The sequence below is a fragment of the Apiospora aurea genome, assembly GCF_038362705.1.
Source record: "Apiospora aurea strain CBS 24483 chromosome Unknown utg000006l_segment0_segment0, whole genome shotgun sequence".
NCBI classification, from domain to species: domain Eukaryota; kingdom Fungi; phylum Ascomycota; class Sordariomycetes; order Amphisphaeriales; family Apiosporaceae; genus Apiospora; species Apiospora aurea.
Window position 1 is genome coordinate 5,361,614 of NW_027117393.1, and position 19,476 is coordinate 5,381,089.

Here is a 19,476-nt window from a genome sequence, read left to right on the forward strand (position 1 = left end):
ATTGAAATGGCCTATTCCGAAGGCTGTTACATGGGCCATCACTGGGCGCGCGAGTCCGAGGCGGAGCGAGAAATAGTTACTCTTCAATAACAGCGTATCAACCTACAGCGGCCTCGAGCGCTTCGAGCTGAACGGTAGATGCGACATGCCTGGTTTACACGGTGAGCGATTGGATGACAGCATACTGGGCTGATCATTTGGGCCGAGTTGAGCATGGGGTGATAGGATGGATTGACGATGCCGTTTGCGACCGTGAGTCACGTGAGCAGACAGGCGGCAAGTTTAGTGTAGTGTTTCGTGCTCGTGTCTTGAAAACCCCTCCAAAACCGGCTCTGGCCGGGTGGTGTCCACATTCTAACCTAACCTAACCTTAGGCCTTTCTCAATACCCCTCCACGACTGCCCGCCAGCCCGACGTTTCTTGGGACTGCATTCACCACCGACAGTTTGTTTTCTCCTGCAAGCATGGGCACTTACCGCATCTAGATCCCGAGGGACTCGATTCTGGATGATTCCGACACTTGCCGAGCCAAGGTCGAGGTAGCGTGGATGATCACGAGCGCGGCTTGGGCGCGAACAAGATGGACGCTGCACCAGCCCCACCACCGTTAAGCCCCTTAGCCGTCAGTCCCTGCCTGATTGGAGTCCTTGGAGTCCTTGGAGTTCCTGAAACTCCCTCGACGTCGCCCTTCTGTTCGCTGACCAGACTCCCAACAGTGCGATACCTGCCGCGCAAAGAAGCTCAAGGTATGCCCATCAACCGAGGTCCTGATTATGTATTAAAGATCTCGAGACTCACACATGAGGTTTCCAGTGCTCGAGAGAGCGGCCAACTTGCGGCGCATGTCTCCAAACCCGGAGGACATGCCACTACAGTGGCCGCATACTTCGGTCCCCACTGACACGCGTGTAAGTTGGCCGACTGCTCACTGCATCATCGGGCCTGCGGGTTCCTAACATTATACGTCCCAGATATCTCACCAGCGTAGAGCGTCGCTTGAACAAGCTTGAAGCGCTCGTCGCACAAAGGCTGCCAGACCTCAACATCGATGAAGCCTTGGCTTCGCTCGGTACAGGATCGGCCAGCCCCCTCGGCATCAGCTCAGTCGCCCTCCACGGCTCAGACTCCTTTTGCCCCCACTACGACACCTGGGTCAGATGATGGTGCGGCCAAGATCTCCGAAGCGGTGCCCGACGAGGCAGACGGCTTTGACTGGCAAGAAGACGCCAATGAGATCGCCGATGGCATGGCTGCCCTCTCCGTCGAGCCTAAAGGGGCTGGGTACCTAGGTAGGTCTGGTAAACTCTTGTCTCGATAGGCTATCTAACGATCGGCTACAGGTTCGACTGCTGGTGTCTTCTTCCTGCGGTCCCTGCTGTTCTGGATGGGCAACCCTACTCTGATGCTACCCGAGTCGCCTGGACTGTCCGACCACGGGCTCGCTTCTTCGCGGTTGTCACAATCGCTGGCCTCCACCCAAGTCATGACGAGGCTCATGGAGTCCTACTTCTCCGTCTACCATGTATCGTACCCGTTCATCCATGAAGCCACATTCAGAGCTCAGTATCACGAGATCATCCCTCGACCTCCTCAACGCTCCTGGCAGATGCTTCAGTGCACCGTCTTGGCTCTCGGCGCCTGGTGTCTCGACCACGACCAGGACGGCCTCCACGACGACCTGTACCACCAGGCTCTCGCATTTGGCGAAGACGAGTCGCTGTTTGAGAGCGCAAACTTGACCTTGGTCCAATCCTTGGTGCTGCTGAGTAACCTGAGCCAAAAACGTAACAAACCAAACACTGGATCGAACTTCCTCGGTCTGGCCATCCGCATGGCGCTCAGTCTGGGTCTACATCGAGAATTGCCCAACTGGAAGATCACTTTGCTCCAACGGGAGATGCGCCGGCGTGTCTGGTGGGGTCTGTACCTGATGGACTCTGGCGCCTCAACGACATTTGGCCGACCCATCCTCCTGCCTGGTCGCGAGTCGATGGATGCGAAGCCTGTTCTCAATATCAGCGACGATGTAAGTGTTGATATACTTTCCCGCCTTGTCGTTGACATGATCGCTTGCTGACCTCATCAAGATGCTGACTCCGAGGACGACCGCTTTACCCGACGAGTCCGAGATGCCGACCACCTACTCGGGCATCAAGGCGCAGAGTGATTTTCACCTGCATTCTAATCACATCTCAAACCGACTACTTTTGTCTACGGGCGTCTCCGTCGAAGAGGCGCTCATTCATAACAACACCCTGGACGCCTGGTCCAAGACTTTGCCGCCCTACTTTCAGCCTGACCGAGACGTGCCCTGTCGGGAGGAATGGTACTTGTTTGCCAAGCCGCGACTGTGGTGGCGATTGTGGAACCTGAAGATCATCCTGTTCCGGCAGATTGTGCTGAAGCGCGCGATTGAACGCCACCAAGGGCCTGCTTCGACATTTGCGCCCAACAACCAAGACAACCTCTGCCGCGACATCGGCGTCGACGCTGCTCATTCCACAGTAGTGTCGATCCATCAGTACCTGAACAACTGCATCCACACAAGGCTTGTGAGTTGGTATTCAGTGTAAGTTCTGCAATTCATCATCATCATCGCTATGTCCAAGTTTCGGCGCACTGACTCAGCCCCAGCTACTTCATATTCCATGCCTCGCTCGTCATCGCGCTGGCCATCCTGGGCGACAAGGAATCCCCCGAGCTGCCCAAATGGCAGAGCGACATTGACCTGGTCCGCGACGTCCTGCGCCGGCTGCTCGCCGACAACCCGCTGGCCAACCGCTGCGCCGACATCCTCGACCATCTGCTCCCGCTCGAGCCCGACAACATGATGATGCCGTTCGAGACCATGAACCAGTTCGACCCCACCACGATGGACTTTTCGCTCTGGACGGCCGAGTCGGCGGAGCTGCTCAACTCGTTCAATTGGCCGGAGCCGGACCCGAATCTATGAGTGATTCCTTGCGTCAATTGACCAGTCCCCCTTACGTACGAAGCTCAGTTGACAATTCGAACATCGGGCTCAAAGAGCTTCGATCTTATCAGGGCGCCATTCGGCAAGTCGTTTTCCTCGACTCGGTGCGCGGCGGCCTCCCGCGACGTCTCGATACCGGCGGCGAGATGCCTCAGGACCAGGCGCTCCTTGGCTACTTCTGGCGGCACGTCGACGAACCATCTTCCTCGCGTCAGTCAATGGATCCGGACAAGAAGGTTCAAAAGTGGAGGACTTACCTCTCATCGACAAGCTCCGCGATCTTGTTCCACGGGTGCTCGTCGAGCAGTGTGTAGTTGCCCTCGATGATGACGATCTTGCTCCGCGAAGAGATGCGGATGTCGTCCACGACGGGATCCTGCACTGCGTGGTCGAAACTCGGAGCAGCGAAGATGTGCTCCTCCGAGTCTGGCCCGGTGAGTGGCCCGATCTTGAGAGCGGCAATCAAGTCCAACAGTCCGTCGGCGTCGAACGTGAAGGGGGCACCTCGTCTCCAGAAGGCCATATCCGGATCGCTGAAGCCGGCTAGGGTTGCTTTGGTGTGGTGGAAGCCGTCCTGGGAACGGATATTAGCTTACTGCTTTGTCAACGAGGGAGAAGAAACAGAGGCCCAACTTCAGCCGATTAGTCAATCTATCCACATACCATAGGCACAACCACTACGTCTTCCCGGCTCCGACCCGACTCAGATAGAGAGGCCAGCAGAGCTGACGATACCGTCGTCTTTCCAGACCCAGGCACACCCGCGAGAGCTATTAGGATTCTCCCACGCGCATTTGACTCTTGCTGCTCGAGTAGACGATCTATTCGGCCTCGCAATGTCGCGACGTTCTTCTCCAAATCCATTGTCATTGAAGCAGCCATTATGGTTACACACGGGATATGACTTGTAGTACGTGGTAGCATTCGTCGTAGCCGGTGGCTTTCTTCAGCAAAGACGGCGGCATTTCACCACTGCTTGGACGGACAACAGGAGCCCGCCGATGACGCCCGATTCTTGGAGTGAGCCGATCGCCTTGGACCCGGGTAGGGCGGTCGAGCTACTCGCTGCAACCCCGACGTGGACCGACGCCGCACTAACACTACCACTACACATGCATCCTGCGGGAGCTTGTTGGGGTGCGTTTCTTGATTTGGTGCCTGGTGCCTGGTGCCCTGCCGTGTGCCGGTGCAAAATGCGGCGGGCTTGGCGCTCTCTGGAAGCGGGCAATCGTCATTGGCTCGGACGACAGTCGTGCGGGCCACCCTTTTTCGCTCCGCATCATCGCGACGACTCCGCTGTTCACATCTTACTCCGCAATGGGGTGAGGAGAGGGTTGCCCACTCTTTTCCCCGGCGCACACCTGATGTTTGGACGGGGTCACACACCTTCCCCGTGGGGTGACCGGGAAAGCGATGATCCAATGGTATTGCCCCGTAACAGGGATTGAGTCGTGACCTGCAGCGACTCTTAAACCCCTCTCTTTCTCCCAAGTATCGTGCCATTGAACCGCAACCGGTGCCGACGCCGGTTCGTATGCATAAATGGTCACTGTTCCCGCACCTCCTTCTGGGTGCCAGGTTGCCCAACAATTGCAGGTTCCAATGGTTGGAATTTCCATCCCTACTTCTAGTTGCCTCATTGTAGAGTGATACTACCAGTCATGGCGACTGACGTGAATGCGCCGTCCGGCAGGGACAAGGACGTCTGGCGTCAACTGCGGGCGAACCCGTACATCCTCGGCCTCTCCGCCGTAAGTCGCTTCTTTATATGCCACGTCCCGCCAGTAGCTGCATCTATTCGCTGACCAATCCAACCCCCGCATCCAGTTCGCCTCCCTCGGCGGCTTCCTCTTCGGCTACGACCAGGGCGTCGTCAGCGGCGTCCTGACCATGGAGAACTTCGCCGCGCACTTCCCGCGCGTCTACCTCGACGCCGGCTACAAGGGCTGGTTCGTCTCGACGCTGCTGCTGCTCGCCTGGCTCGGGTCCCTGGTCAACGGGCCCGTGTCCGACAAGCTGGGCCGCAAGGGCAGCATGCTCCTGGCCGTCGTCGTTTTTACGCTGGGCGCGGCGCTCCAGGCCGGCGGCAGTAACATCGAGACCATTTTCGCGGGGCGCGCGGTCGCGGGGTTTGCGGTGGGGATGTTGACCATGGTGGTGCCGCAGTATATGTGTAAGTTGGTCTCCTCTTAGGCGAAAGACGTAACCGGACCAGGTTCTTACTTGCCGTGATTACAGCCGAGGTGTCGACTCCTACGGTCCGCGGCACCCTCGTAGTCCTGCAGCAGCTCAGCATCACGCTGGGCATCCTCGTCAGCTACTGGCTCGAGTACGGCACGCAGTTCATCGGCGGGCACCGCTGCGCCCCCGAAATCCCCTACTCGGGCGGGACGCCCCAAAACGCACCTTCCACCCGATCCGCGACGTCGGCCCCGAGGGCTGCACGGGGCAATCCCAAACGGCGTGGCGCGTCCCCTTCGCGGTGCAGATCATCCCGGCCGTGGTGCTGGGGATCGGCATGCTGTTCTTTCCGGAGTCGCCGCGCTACTTCCTGATGCGCCGCAGGGAGGATAAGGCACTTAAAGCCCTGGCTCAGCTGCGCCGCTGCCACCCGGACTCGGAGGGGCTGCGCCACGAGTACCTCGCCATCAAGGCCGAGGTCCTGTTCGACGAAGCCATTGCGCGGGACCGGCACCCGGGGAAGAGCGGGGTCGCGCTGTATGTGGCGCAGTACGCGGACCTCGTGTCGACGTGGCCGTCGTTCAAGCGGCTCGCGATCGGGTGCTGCATCATGTTCTTCCAGCAGTTCATCGGCTGCAACGCCATCATCTACTACGCCCCGCAAATCTTCTCCCAGCTCGGCCTGAGCGGCGGCACCACCGGCCTGCTGGCCACGGGCGTCTACGGCATCGTCAACACGCTCTCGACGCTGCCGGCGCTCTTCCTCATCGACAAGGTCGGGCGGCGGCCCCTGCTCATGAGCGGCGCAGCAGGGACCTGCCTTTCTCTCGTCATCGTCGGCGGCATCCTGGGCGGGTACGGCGATACCTTACCGGCGCACCCGGCCGCGGGCTGGGTCGGCGTCGCGTTCGTGTACATCTACGACATCAACTTCTCTTACTCCTTCGCGCCCATCGGCTGGGTTTTGCCGTCGGAAATCTTTAACCTCGGCAACCGCTCCAAGGCCATGGCCGTCACGACGAGCACGACCTGGATGTGCAACTTTGTCATCGGGCTCGTGACGCCCGACATGCTCGACCGCCTCGGCTGGGGCACCTACATCTTCTTCGCGGCGTTTGCGCTGATCGCCTTGGTGTTTACGTACTTCTTCATCCCCGAGACGCGCGGCAAGAGCCTCGAGGACATGGACGGCGTGTTTGGCGATACGGCCGCGCGCGAGGAGAAGGCAAGGCTGTTCGGGATCGCGGCGCGGGTGGGGCTGCTTGTGGAAGACCGAGTGCCGGAGGATGAGAAGGAGAAAGTTGAGGCGGCAAGGGTGGGGGCTTTAGAGGTTGCACGGAGGGTTTGAAAGGGCTGTTTGGATACCGAATACATCCGAATCTAGGATAACATCACTACGTGAGGAACTGGAACGTCGGATCCGATGAGTAATCGACCGAGTTGAACCACCCCATGGCCGCACCCATTACGTGACCTCTCCAGCAAACAGGGACTTGGTGTCCGCATCCCGACGATAGCCTGCCTGCATATCAAGAGGCTCGTTTTCAAGGGTCCTCCTACGTAATGTTGGCCGCTATACAGGATGGACAAGACCGAGGGAAAAAGGGGGGGAATCAATAAAAGCAAATAAGCGACAACCGGAGGGAGGCATGCCGCTTTTGCCGGCCAAGGAAAGCCACAATGGCTTGGGGACGCCACAGAACTAGCTGACTGCCCCGTCATCCAATCTTCAACGATTTACTCCCTCCATGTCAGCATCATGTTATCTTCTCAGCTGCCCGCCTGCTTGAAGAATGCCAAGAGAGATGGAGGGCGATAAGGCGCCGACCGCTATCGACTATTCGCCGGAGATCCAGACGCCCGCATTAGACTGGGCGACATTGGCATCTAGATCGTTACCTGGGGCCTGGCTCTTCTTGGCTGATGGGATCAATGTACCGCGGCTATTGATGAACTCGTCCGCGCGAGCGACGCTGGTCGGGCGCGAAAGCCGTTGCCAGCAGACCCAAGGTCCGGGTGCACCGGGATTTTCCCGGTCTCCTGCTTCTTCAACAAGGTATTACGGGAAACGAGAGACTCCGGGATCCACATTGGCGCCTTGGGCCTGTCGGTGACTCCCTCGGGATCCGTGCCAAAGTCCAAGGACGCAACCTTCTTGGCTCAATACCCTCCGGGAGATCTCGAACCTTAAGGCCCCCTTCTGTCTGTCATTGTGATCTTACGCCAAGACCGGATGAGAGGTGCTATGAGCCGTTTCGCGGAGCGAAGGGATCCAATCTTGAGCAAAAGGCTGGGATGGCAGATGTTGCTAGCGTTTCGTGCAAGTTGTTGCGAGGCCATAATCAGCCCGTGGCTATTTGGTTTTCGTGCCTTGGTGCTGGTTAAAACTTCCCGGCTTTTTACGAAGAAAAAGGCTGCTGCTGGGCGCCAGGCGTACAGGGCTAAAAGCGGCAAGGATTTCTGTTGTAAGACCCAACCATCCGCTTCAGCTCGCTGCAGGTTCATGCAGGAAAAATTGACCCCGTAAGACCCTTATGTCTCACCTATCGTACGAGAGCTGCAGAGCCTCCGAGCTGCCCATTCTATTCCTTGGGATGGGCCGTCCGGAACAACCCACCCAGTCTCGTGTTGAAGTAATCCCACATTAAAAAGCATGCATAAAGCCCTCCTTATCTCGACAAGCTCGACTCTTTCTTTATTTGTCTGACATGGCCGTCTTGCCTATCTACCTCCCGTCACAGTCCAGTTCGGACCAATCCCCCAAACATGGAAGAACAATACAAAGCCGTGCCGACCTTCTTGCCGGCAAAGCCTAAACCTCGGACGATCGTGGAAGTCGTGGCCATTGAAAACCCCGAAACCGTCAAGTGCCAAAGCCATTATGGCTTCAGCATGCCCGAGCCTCAGAGCCCCGAGAGACATATCAACACCATGACGCCCGGCATGCAACGACGCGTCGACAAGTGGGACAACCAGGAGTATCAACATGACTTGCCTCGCTGGCTGATGAAGAAGGTACTGCAGCACTAATCCTTACCAGCTACCTTTGTATGGGAACGCCGTAAGGGGCAGGGTCCGAGGCCAAGCTGACTCCAAAATCTCTCCAGGGATCCGAGGTTGAACAGGGCGAATACGTTGATTATCCCATGACCTGGACCCTCAATAATCGTTCCTCGAAAAGCTGGGACACTGTGGTCATGGCCGTCTACGCTTGCGGAAACGACGTGGCCCCTGAAACCATCACAGACAACGGTGAGCTTATTTCGTCCCTCCTCGAGCCCTCTCTGCTGCACGCGCCCATTACCGCGCCTTGGGGACACGGCGTGGACTAACAATTGTAGGAGTCCGGCACGTCGGGGACATCCGCGTCGAACTGAAAGGGGTGAACTGGGGTGAGGTCCCCAGGAAGTACGCAAGTGACAACAGGAGTATTTTGTACCGGTTCGAAGCTACCGTACGCATGGGGTTTGAGGACGAGAATGGCCTTTTGACGGTCAAGCTTGTTCGCAGTGGTCGAGAGTTGGGGACAGCCAACTTCATGGTTCAGTAAGGAATATTTTTTTGATTGGCTCGCCTAACAGGGGTCGTCTCATTCGTGGCTCATCTGATTTCTCTATTCAAGATTGTATGGTTGTATGATGTAGGAACATTTCATGTACAGGTATCCCCTTGGTGGCGACAACGCTGTCCTTGGTATTGAAGGTAGGCACTTTCCGCAATGAAGTAATCAACAGGCTTAGTTGTTAACATGGGGGGGAGGGGGGCAGCGCTGTCACCATCAAGGGGATACTGTTGTTTATACTTATACATACAGAGGCCTTCACGGTAAGGGTGCAACTGCACGGGAGTGGCAAGTCATCCTCACATATCCCGCCAGCTGGCGAAGCTACCGGCCGTCCCGCCTTGGGAAAAGGGTTGTAGTTTTGGAAGCCGCCGCTTACGCCCGGAAAGGGATTGCCTCCCTAGTCACCTCCTCAGGCCCGCTGCTGCCAGCAACAGGAATGGCGGGACCGGGGATTTTGTAAGCAGGACTCTGCTCGTCGTTGTAGATGTTGTAGTTGAGACCAGCGTCATTAGCCTGGTAGAGCGCCGTCCCCGCGACACCGTCAGGCACCTCGGTCCCCGAGCCCGAGACCTGCAGGTTGACGCACTGCGGGTACAACTCCGCCTCGCCGTTCTGCACGACGTTGTGCAGCGCGATGATCTCGGAGCGGAGGACGTAGTTGCCGGGCCGGATGCTGGCGGGGATGGTCACGTTCCACTTGAGCCCGTTCTCGATGATCAGGTCGTCGGCCCAGCGGCCGGGCTGGCCGTCGCCGGCGCCCGGGCTCAGCTGCCCGGCCTCGGCGATCTTGAAGAATCTCAGGGCGGTCTTGTCGACGGTGGCGCAGTCGCCGCCGCAGTCGGCCAGGTAGTCGAGGACGGGGCCCTTGTGGTTCTCGGACCACTTGGTCCAGGTGATCTCGACCGGCTCGCCGGCGGCGACGGGCACGCTGAGCTGGGCGTTGGTGGCGTTGATGTGGCAGATGATGCCCGGGCCGTTGACGGCCGAGGACGGCACGAAGCCTTCGTTTGCGTCGTTGGGCCAGTTGACGCTGTTGGGGGCTGGGGGTGAGGGCCGGACGGGGCTGAAGCAATGCCGAACCCGTTGAAATCCCGGCCGTTGGCCGTCACTTTGTTGACCGTGGCGTGGGCAGAAACGGCAACGGCGCCGGCCAGGGCTGTGAAGATGGTGGTCTTCGGAAGGGACGACATGGCTGAAATCAGAAGTAGGAGTGGAAAATTATGCAAGGGAGGACGAGGAAAAGAATGGGGTATCAAATTGAAGATATGGATAGACGTCCGGCTTGTGGGTAAGAACGAAAATGACCTCAGGGCCCGTAGAAAAGAAGGGGGAAAAATCGAAATAGCAAACAGATAACATATAAGTCGCCTTGTACGAGTCTAAAGGACAGAGTATGGACAACACGTACAGAAGTGGGCTTTTATATACGTAGATACAGCTATAGACAGAGGCGACAGGCCGTGGGGAAGGAAAGCCCTCCCCGTCCTACATAGAGCCTCAAACATCTTGGTCTTCCTCCTTGGCCATCAGCCTGCCTTCTTCAGAATGGGCACGGTCGCAAAATTGAAGTACCCAGGACTGGTTTCACGCCTTCCACCTCTCATAGGGTAACGTTGCGGGATCGCCTAGATGTGCTCGGGCTTCGGACCTAGAGGCCCCAGTGAGCGGAGGCTGCCGCAGAAAAAAAGACTTCAATACGATACCAAACCAAGGCAGGAAAATCGAGCGGGTCCGGTATTCCGGCGTTAATTGGCTAAACCATGCAAAGGCAGATGAACAGATGAACCAGCGGCCTCGGCTGGTCAAGGATGCTGCCGGGGTACGAGATGGGGCCGCGGCCTTGTCCTCCGGCTGAAGAACTTGATCCGGCCAGTGCATCCACCATGTTCAGTGCGTCGCCCGTAGGTGGGTTCTATTCCACTACGGTATATCTCGCCAATACCCCATGTTTCAATCCCCATGCTGGTGTAACGGTTCCCTAGTGTCGTCGATGGCGCCGTATTTGGAACCAATCGCCGCCCGCCAGGCAGCTCCACCCTGTTTTGAAAGGAGCCCCTGTCAGAAATAAGAACGTTTCCAGCAGTCCGTCTGTTCGCCGACCTTACTGAAGCTATTCCCACTGGGGTGCGAGTCACACCATGTCACACGCAGATGAAGTGCCAGTTTGACTTGTTTTGCCGATCCAAAAGTCCGGGTGGTCAACCGCCGGGACAAGACGGCAAGACGTGCCAGGTGAGCAACAGCAACCAATGATACCTCAGAGATCGCAGGTCCGACGGAGGCTGAGCCGAAAGGTTGTTGTGTGTGACGTCCTATGGTATTAATGCCCAGTTCGCTCCAGGTGTGAGGACCATCCAAATCGTACGTCCTTGTCGTACGAGCCTCTCATATCCAACGATAGCCATGATCTGCAAACTCTACTGTACGGCGGACACAGCGCCTGGTTTGCAGCCGCTGGCTATGATTGGCGACTGGCTGACTGAGGTTGCTGACACGGAGTTCCCAAGAGAACATGAGCACTCCAAATCCCCAGGCTTCAACTTTACGACGATTATTCCACTCTCGTATAGTGCCGTTCAAATCAAGCAAGACGAAGTAGCTGTGGCTCCCAGATCAAACAACATTCATTTTACCCAATCGAGGCAATATCTGAGGCTGGAAACTAGGAATAACCCATGGCTATGCAAAGATTGGATATGGTAGTACTAAGAATCTTGCATCAGATAGACAGGAAACCACCAGGTAAAACAAAGGGGCATCGCCTATGCAATATTGGGGTCATCATCAACGAAGGCGTTTAATATGGCAGTACTATGAGTTTCAGTCCACTTCTACAACAACAGTTCGATGCTCTTTATGAGACGTATTTCTAAGTGCCACTTGTAGCAGCATTTTACAGCCTCCTATATATGCCTGACCCGACCGAAACCAAAGGTCCTTTGACTTATACAGCCTTAGTGGCAGTCGTGTCCGCCATCTTGCTGTCCGGGGCCTCCGGAGCCGTATGGTTGTCAGCTACCTCCACAGCCTTTGGCTCATCATTACAAGTCTTGCGCTCGACGACTGCCTGGATCTCGGCGGTGAGACGGGACTCGCCCTTGCGGGTCTTCCAGGGGGCGGGACCATCCTTGGCGAACATGAGTTCCACCTCCTCCAGCGTCTTGCCGCAGGTCTCGGGGTAGAAAGCGAAGAACCTATATTCAAAGTCAGCATGTGATCAAGTATTAGTGTTGAAAGGTAGGGAGAGGAAGGAGGGGTCGGGATATGCGAGTTCTGAGTCTCACGTACCATCCAGCTGCAGCCATGCAGAGCACGCCAAAGACGATGAAGATGCGCCACTGGATGTTGGCAAAGGCCGGGGGGCAGGAACATGCCCAGCGCGAAGTTGAAGACCCAGTTGGACAAGGCCGCCATGGACATGCCCGTGGCACGCGTGCCAAGCGACCAGACCTCGGCCGCGTAAATCCAGCACCCCGGCGCCAGCGTGAGTGCGTACACCACAATTAGCAGGTACGAGAACGTGATGACGGTATTGGCGGCGTGGCCCGAGGTGACCTTGAAGATGACGTTGGGATTACCGCCGATGCCCTCGGGCACGGGCACGTAGTTGGTGGCCATGGCGGCGCCGACGGCGAAATGACAAATGCCCATGCCGATGGCGCCGTAGATGAGCAGGGGGCGCCGGCCCGTCTTGTCGATGAAGAGCCACATGACACCCGTGAAGATGATGAAGACGGCGTACTGCACGCCCGAGGTGATCATGGCGACGTCGCCCGTCAGGCCGGCCATGCCGGCGATGTAGGTGAGGTAGTACACGATGGTGTTGGCGCCGGCGAGTTGCTATTCGAGTAGGGAAAAGTTGGTGAGTATAAGTATAGCCCAACGAATGATTTTGAGGAGGAAAATTCAACTTACCTGCCAGGCCTGCACCGAAACACCCGCCATGGTCCGCTTCCACATGCCATTCCGGAAGAACTTCCTCAACCCCGGGCCGGCCTCGCGCTCGGCCTGCAGCGTGGTCTCGATCTCCTCGAGCTCGGCGACGACGAGGGGATCGGCGATGTTGCCGCCGGCCTGGATGCGGGCCAGGACCTCGATGGCCTCGTCGCGGCGGCCGGCCTTGGCGAGCCAGCGCGGCGAGCGCGGCAGGAAGGGCAGGCCGATCATCAACAAAACGCAGGGGACGAACTGGGTGCCCCAGGCGGTGCGGAACGAGGCCGGGCCGGGGATCTTGGAGCAGGCGTAGCCGATGAAGTACATGATCAGGATGCCGAACTCGATGGCGAGCTGCTGGATGATGACGATGGACCCGCGCTTCTCGGCCTGCGCGATCTCGGCCAGGTACACGGGGACCTGGGCCGAGGTGATGCCCACCGTGAAGCCGTTGATGACGCGGCCCGCGATCAGGGTCCCCGCGTTCTGGCACGCGACCTGCACGGCCGTGCCGATCAGCCAGAAGAGGCACGCGAACATGACGGAGTCGCGGCGGCCGATCTTGTCCGAGATGGGGCCCGCGACGGCCGAGCCCAGGACGGAACCCGCGGCCAGGGCGGAGCCGATGGCGCCCTGTAGCGCGCCGGCGGGCTTGTGGAAGTAGTCGAGGTACTGATCGGTGACGACTATGGCGGACATGGAAGAGATGTCGAAGCCGAAGCTGGAGGAGGAGGCCGTCTTAACACCATGACGGGGAAGAGACAGGAGACTATGCGAGGGGTAGAAGGAGAGCTTGGGCTCCACTTACAGCATGCCGCCCAGCGTGGCGATGATGGCCACAAAGTGGATGTTATAGATCTTGGGAAAGGTAGGGAGCGTCATTTTGGCAGTGGCTTCCCCTTTCAGGTGTTCAAACCCAGCAAAAGCGTGTAAGTAATCAGGTTTACTACCGTGGACAGGAAGCAGTCCCCTGAGGAGCAAAACCAAAGATGGGGAGGGCGGGGTAACAGTGACATTTTCTCAGCAAGTGGGAATCACCTCTTCATTTATTCTCAGCTCGGCGTGCATTCCCCTGCTCATACGCCTTCATCTCATCTCTGCGGCCAAGGGGTAGCAGTCATGGAACCTCGAGCTCTGATTGACGGAGCTGCTGCCCTCGTGTACCCACACCCAGGGTTGCCTCACTTGGCAAGAATGGAAAGTGGAAGTCTCGCAGTCGAGGCCATTCGAGGCAACGCTACAACGACCTGCTGGTGCTGATCAAAACAAACGCCAATGTCCTGCCCAGTCTCCGGCTGAAGGTGTATCTGCCTTGGCCATGCGCCAACTACAATCCACTGCTCACACCAACGGCCCCAAGGAATCCCCAGGTTTTGGGAAGCTCGGGGGTGGGAACGACTCCAGAAAGTAATCTGCGACCAGTCCGAAGCTGGAAAAGCCGGCTTCACGAATCGTGCCGCCTAATGGCTTGGAATTGCTCGGCTCTGCGGGGCGGACGGGGGTGTGATAGGTGCGTTTATATAGAAAACGGCAAAATCCCTATAGGGTCTGGGCTCTCTCAGCTTCGCCAAGAAGAAGAAGAAGAAGAAGCAAAAGCGGCCTTGCATCTTATTTACCAGACTATCGGTGCTCTTCCGCAAGACGACGGTCTATTTTTCTTCTTGAGAAGGGGAGCCGGATCGTGCTACTGAGCGTGAGACACAAGCAAACCTGGCAACTGCGACAGAGCTGGAAACAGGTGAATAGTGGAACAATAAAGGGCGAACGTCTTCGTTGCTGCTCTTGGTGGCGGTGACGGGTTCTTAGGGAGAGCTTGCACTTTGCCGAATCTCGTGGGCAGTAGTAATCTTGGACGAACGACCCAAGACTTGCTAGCTACTTGGCGAAGGCGGGGGTAGAGGGCGAGACCCAAGCGGAACCAGGAAGCATTGTACATGGACAAGGAAGAACTCTTCAACTACTCTGGCCGGAGATGATGTAGCATCAAACTGGTCAGCCTGTGGCATTACGGTACAGCCTAAATACCGAACGATGCCAGCTTGTATCCGTGTCAACCCCATGCCATTTAATATTGGTTCGGTGTTGCGTATTGCAGGGATTGCTGACACAAGATAGGGTCCCCCACTCCAACCAATAATCGAGCCGCCTGGCTGGACATATCAAGCTCCAAGGAGGCACTTCACGTAGCCTACATGCCCATAAACACACCAAGAGACAGGCAGTCTTGGATACCTACTGTCGAGTTCTCAAGACCCGAGAGGATGGAAACATGTCCAGAAGCTGTGGTGCTGTGATAGCTGGGTCGATGACGTGCATGAGCGACTGTGGAGATGTATGGGTAACACCCTCGGGTTACCAGGGCTACTGACTTACACACATATACATGCCTTTAAACCTTATTCCGATGTCGAGAGAAGACGAACAGCGCTTTGTTTTGCGTTGTATAGCCGACTTGCAGGTTTACAAGCAAGTCAACATGGGCAATCGGCGTGCCAAGTCCTGAGGCGGTCGATGCTACAGCAGTCTGTGGCCAATGTTCCGTTATGGCGGACTGACAGGGGACCTCGTGATAAACCAGGTCGCAGCTGGCCCTCGCGGTGACTTGAAGCAGTTCAACTGCACATCTCGCCTGGTATCATTGGGTACAGGGAGCTGATAGTAGATGTCGCCATTGCTCATATTCAGAATAAGTCGGCGATGTCTCGATACGACACATCCAGCATGAAGGGCTCTTTTTTTCTCCAGTTTGTATTACTTTTGGGTCCAAGGGGGCTGTGTATTGTTGCGGGAAAAGGCCAGCGGCGTACCTCTAGCCTTCAGTGGCCGGTGGGCCGAACAACAAAGCGACAATTGGGTGCATGTGGTATCGAACCACATTCAAAATCAAATGTCTCGACCCTAAGGAACCAGTCAGGGCCGGGGCAGAGAGTTGAGCAAGATGTACGATGTACGATATAGCTGAGAGGTACTTGGAGGTCTTTTGTTTCTTGGAGGTTTGCGCCGCTTCACGTGACCGTCCGTCAGCATAAGCCCTGTCAGGCTGTCACTGTAGCCCTCCCTGCAGGTGGTCAGGAAAGCCTGTACGGACACGCCGAGTCATGGGAAGAAAGACAGGGAGGCAAAAAGCAATGGGTTTGTTGGAGATTGCCATGTTTTGATTTGTTTTTTTCGTGTTGCTTGTCTCTACCTGTAGCCAGCAGCAGCAGCAGCCACAGAGCCAAAGAGGCAGGCACCCTGGAGGGGGAATGGTGGTTGGTCAAGTTGGTTTTCAGCGCCCCGGGACAGGCGCGCGCGCGGGGCACTGGCACTTGCACTGGCACTGGCGCCCAAGCCCAGCAGCCCAGCGTCGATCAGATTTGGTCCATTGGGATCGAAGGAGGCGTAATCGATTTCAGCCAGCCAACACCTCCGGTACATTCATTCCTAGGTTAATTGTCTGGTTGAATCGAATTAATCCCAAATCTCTCTCTTTTCTGTATCTCGTATTCCTATTCCTATTCCTATTCTTAGTTCTAGTTCTAGTTCCGGGTGGCAGCATTGAAAAACATCGTCACATTCGCTCCCCCCATCCGTTCATCCTTGGAAGTGTTTGGCTGACGTCGTCCAAGATGTAACAGTGAGAACCAGCGCTGGTGGACCCCGTTACCATCTCCATCTAGTATCAAATGTCAATTGCGAAGGCACTGGCGCCACCCAAAGGCCTTGGACCAAAAGCCGGTCTTTTTCTAATCGACCTGTTGTCGCCTGTCTGCCTGCCTGCCTTTGCACTTCTGGCCGAGGTCATCGTAGAGTAGCTCGCCCAAGATGCAGTCGGGTCGCTCACAGCAGCGGGCGCCGGGGAGCTTCTCGCCGCTGCCCAACAGCTTTTCCTCTTCAGCCGCTGCGGCGGCCGCTGCGGCATCGGGGAGAGATCGTGAACGAGAACAACGAGAACGAGACCCCAGGCCGCCCTCCTCCTCCTCTTCCTCCCAACGCAACCAAATTACGCCCGCTTCGTCTTCGAGCCGACCCCAGATCCGCCGCATCGACACCTCCTCCAGCGACGACACCACCGCGGCCACCTCGTCGGCCTACTTCAATCTGCCTAAAGCACGCAGCCCACAGACCCCAGTGGGCGTCACGAGCCCTTCGTTCCCCGGTTTCACCACGCATCCAAACAGTAGCGCCTCTAGTCTGCAAAGCCCCCAGAACCCCCAGAACCCCCAGAACTTCTCCCGACCCAGCCTAGCCAACCGAGACACGGCTTCGAGCCTGCGGAATGCCTCGCCCTTGACCCTCCCCACGACCCGACTCGGCCACCACTCGCGCAAGCATTCACAGACCCAAGGCATGTTCGACACCACCCTGCCCTCGACGAACTCCTCCAACCTCGCACAAATCACCACCATGTCCCAGGGCAACATCCCGCCCGCTCCTGCCTCGGCAGGCTTGTCGGCCAGTCAAATAGCAGCACAGGCGGCCATGCAGCACCAGTCTTTGGCCGCCCACCAACATCACAGTCGCAACCGATCGCAAACCGTCCCCTTCCAAGGCAGCGGCGATAGCCACGAACCCACGAAGCGTCAGGTGTCGAGGTCCAACGGCCCAACCGCCATCTCGGGAGGACCACTCAGCCCGCCCGCCCTCAGCCTCACCGAAGCGAGTGTGCCCCGAGATGCCCATCTAAATAATGCCTCTCACGCCCCCGCCGAGGGAAGATATCACAATGGCCTGGTAGGAAACCAGGCCGCCACTACAGCCGCAAACGTCGTTTTCCCCCGATCCTCACCACAGTCGTCGCCAGCCTTGCCCTCTGACGAGTACCGCCCGCCTGCGCCTGTTGGTTTCCCACCTGCGCCGCCGCTTACGATTCCCGAGAAGCCGGCCAAGGCCGAGAAGTCCAAGGTCAAGCTATTTTCACGGCCCAAGAAGATCGACACCAAGGGCGAGGCGAGTGTCAAACCGCTGCCCAGCCCCAGCAAGATCGGGTCGGCACTTGCCTCTCTACAACGCTCCAACTTCAGCACGACGAGCCTGGCCGAGACCCAGTCTATCTACAGTCTAAATAACTCATCCTCGGCCACGATCCGCGCCATCGACGCCCCGCCCGAGAAGGAGAGCAGCGGCAAGGACAAGGAAAAGGAAAAGGAGAAGCGGCACCACTTCCTGTCGCGATCGAAGCACAAGCTGTCGAGCAAGGATGACTACCACCTGCCCCTGTCGTCGGCGGCCAGCAATTCGCGCCCCGTGGACCCCAGCGCACCGTCCAGCCTCTACAACTTCAACGTGCCGCCAAGTCCCGGCCCAAACACGTCGAGTTTCGGAAAATCCGTGTCAGGGCTCGACCTCCGCCACGGCGGCCGGGCCCTGCGCGAGAAGCGGAAAGAAGAAAAGCTCGGCATGGCCCACGACAACGAGTCCGCCTTCACCTTAAACCCTACAAGTTCGACCTCGGAATGGGCGGGTCCTTCGAGTCTTGGCGCCAACATATCCCTGACCCAATCCAACCTCAACTTCTTCGACCCCGTCGACAGCTCCAAATACGGCCTCAACAGCATGACTCTCGACGACGCCTGGCCCTACCTCAAGGCCAAACTCCTCGCCATTTTCGAGGGCGAGGACCTGCGCCTCCCCATCGAAGACTTCAACCGCGTCGTGACTATGCACATTCAATACGCCATCCAGCGACGCTCCGCCCACATTATCATCGAGGACGTGCGGGAGCTGCTCTCGACCGGCTTCCTGTCGCTCGACTTCGCCCTGCGCAGGACGCCCGAAGATCGGCTGATCCCCGCCCTCGCCGAGTTATGGGTCTTCACTTTTACGTCGATTCTGCCCTACATGCAGGCCGTCTTCCTACCTCTCGACCTCGAATTCTCGGGCAGCGGCCCCCTCATGACGGCTGACCAAGCCCGCGACTTTTGGAGTGCCGTCCTACCCAGCATTAACAACGATTCGCCATACCCGCCACCCCCGACCCAGACCCTCGACATCCGGCGTCTGGTCCTGCTTTCCTACCGCGACACCTTGATCCTCCCGCGCTACGACAAATTGAAGATGATCTTCTCGCGATTGTCGCTCGAACACCTACCCTCCAGCCTGGCCAGCCTGGCTCTGGCCTCGCCACCACCCCCGAGTGACGCGATCCTCAGCACCAGCCTGCCCCGCGACATCGAGTTCCAGCCGCTGCAGCAGCAGCCACCGCCGGTAGCCCAACGACCCGGCACGGCCATGAGCCTCGACCCATCCGTCGCCTCGTATAATTCGAATTCCTCGACACTCCTGAACAACAATAACTACGAGAGCAGCAGCAACCCGTCGCGCTCCCGCGCCATTTCCAATGTTTCTTTCGGCAGCGGCTCGGAGGGCACGTCAAGTCTGCTACGACCTTTCACGCCGGCCATTAGCGGGCGCGACCGCAACAACTCGGGCAGCAACGCGAGCCTGCGCGAGCGCGACCAGAACGTGGAGCTGGGCGGCAAGCAGGTCACGGACATGGTGGGCCGCATGCTGCAGTGCCTGAGCGTGCTGGCGAGCGTGCAGACGGGCGGGCTGGCGCCGTTTGAGGCCAACGTCCAGTCCTCTTCGGCGGCGGCGGGCGCGGCCGCTGCGAATGCTGCATCGGCTGCTGCCGCTGCGGCCGGCAATGGATGCCGGTGGCACCAACGATGAGGGTAGGAATATGGTCACGGAGCTCGGACGGTTACTCAAACTCAACTGGCTCGGCCGCGGCCGCACGGGACGCAACCGGCGTGGTATTGTCGGCGGCCGGATCAAGAGGGATGACAGCGGCATGATGGGGGAGGGGGAAGCGGCGCGTCCATCATTTCGGCGCGGAGCAGCC

General features: G+C 57.9%; 7 protein-coding genes across 7 annotated transcripts; 4 read left to right on the forward strand and 3 right to left on the reverse strand.

The window, feature by feature from the left end:
- Positions 1–1,048: 1,048 nt before the first annotated feature.
- PG986_010272 (GAL4-Transcription factor) lies at positions 1,049–2,953 on the forward strand (the record flags this gene model as incomplete). Its single annotated transcript, XM_066846494.1, has 4 exons — positions 1,049–1,289; positions 1,341–2,026; positions 2,088–2,569; positions 2,635–2,953. The coding sequence occupies 4 exons, from the start codon at positions 1,049–1,051 to the stop codon at positions 2,951–2,953; spliced, it is 1,728 nt and encodes a 575-aa protein (XP_066698892.1).
- Positions 2,954–2,997: 44 nt separating this feature from the next.
- PG986_010273 (uncharacterized protein) lies at positions 2,998–3,856 on the reverse strand (the record flags this gene model as incomplete). Its single annotated transcript, XM_066846495.1, has 3 exons — positions 2,998–3,175; positions 3,232–3,548; positions 3,638–3,856. 3 exons carry the CDS (start codon positions 3,854–3,856, stop codon positions 2,998–3,000), a joined length of 714 nt encoding a protein of 237 aa, XP_066698893.1.
- A 779-nt stretch (positions 3,857–4,635) lies between these two features.
- On the forward strand, positions 4,636–6,503 carry PG986_010274 (uncharacterized protein; the record flags this gene model as incomplete). The annotated part of the gene is made up of 4 exons (XM_066846496.1): positions 4,636–4,725; positions 4,802–5,147; positions 5,213–5,376; positions 5,412–6,503. The coding sequence occupies 4 exons, from the start codon at positions 4,636–4,638 to the stop codon at positions 6,501–6,503; spliced, it is 1,692 nt and encodes a 563-aa protein (XP_066698894.1).
- Positions 6,504–7,921: 1,418 nt separating this feature from the next.
- PG986_010275 (uncharacterized protein) lies at positions 7,922–8,705 on the forward strand (the record flags this gene model as incomplete). Its single annotated transcript, XM_066846497.1, has 3 exons — positions 7,922–8,170; positions 8,263–8,407; positions 8,497–8,705. The coding sequence occupies 3 exons, from the start codon at positions 7,922–7,924 to the stop codon at positions 8,703–8,705; spliced, it is 603 nt and encodes a 200-aa protein (XP_066698895.1).
- A 387-nt stretch (positions 8,706–9,092) lies between these two features.
- PG986_010276 (putative endoglucanase IV precursor) lies at positions 9,093–9,910 on the reverse strand (the record flags this gene model as incomplete). The annotated part of the gene is made up of 2 exons (XM_066846498.1): positions 9,093–9,750; positions 9,801–9,910. 2 exons carry the CDS (start codon positions 9,908–9,910, stop codon positions 9,093–9,095), a joined length of 768 nt encoding a protein of 255 aa, XP_066698896.1.
- A 1,754-nt stretch (positions 9,911–11,664) lies between these two features.
- PG986_010277 (general substrate transporter) lies at positions 11,665–13,535 on the reverse strand (the record flags this gene model as incomplete). The annotated part of the gene is made up of 4 exons (XM_066846499.1): positions 11,665–11,914; positions 12,091–12,560; positions 12,636–13,374; positions 13,462–13,535. The coding sequence occupies 4 exons, from the start codon at positions 13,533–13,535 to the stop codon at positions 11,665–11,667; spliced, it is 1,533 nt and encodes a 510-aa protein (XP_066698897.1).
- A 2,922-nt stretch (positions 13,536–16,457) lies between these two features.
- PG986_010278 (uncharacterized protein) lies at positions 16,458–19,304 on the forward strand (the record flags this gene model as incomplete). Its single annotated transcript, XM_066846500.1, has 1 exon — positions 16,458–19,304. The coding sequence occupies one exon, from the start codon at positions 16,458–16,460 to the stop codon at positions 19,302–19,304; it is 2,847 nt and encodes a 948-aa protein (XP_066698898.1).
- Positions 19,305–19,476: the final 172 nt, after the last annotated feature.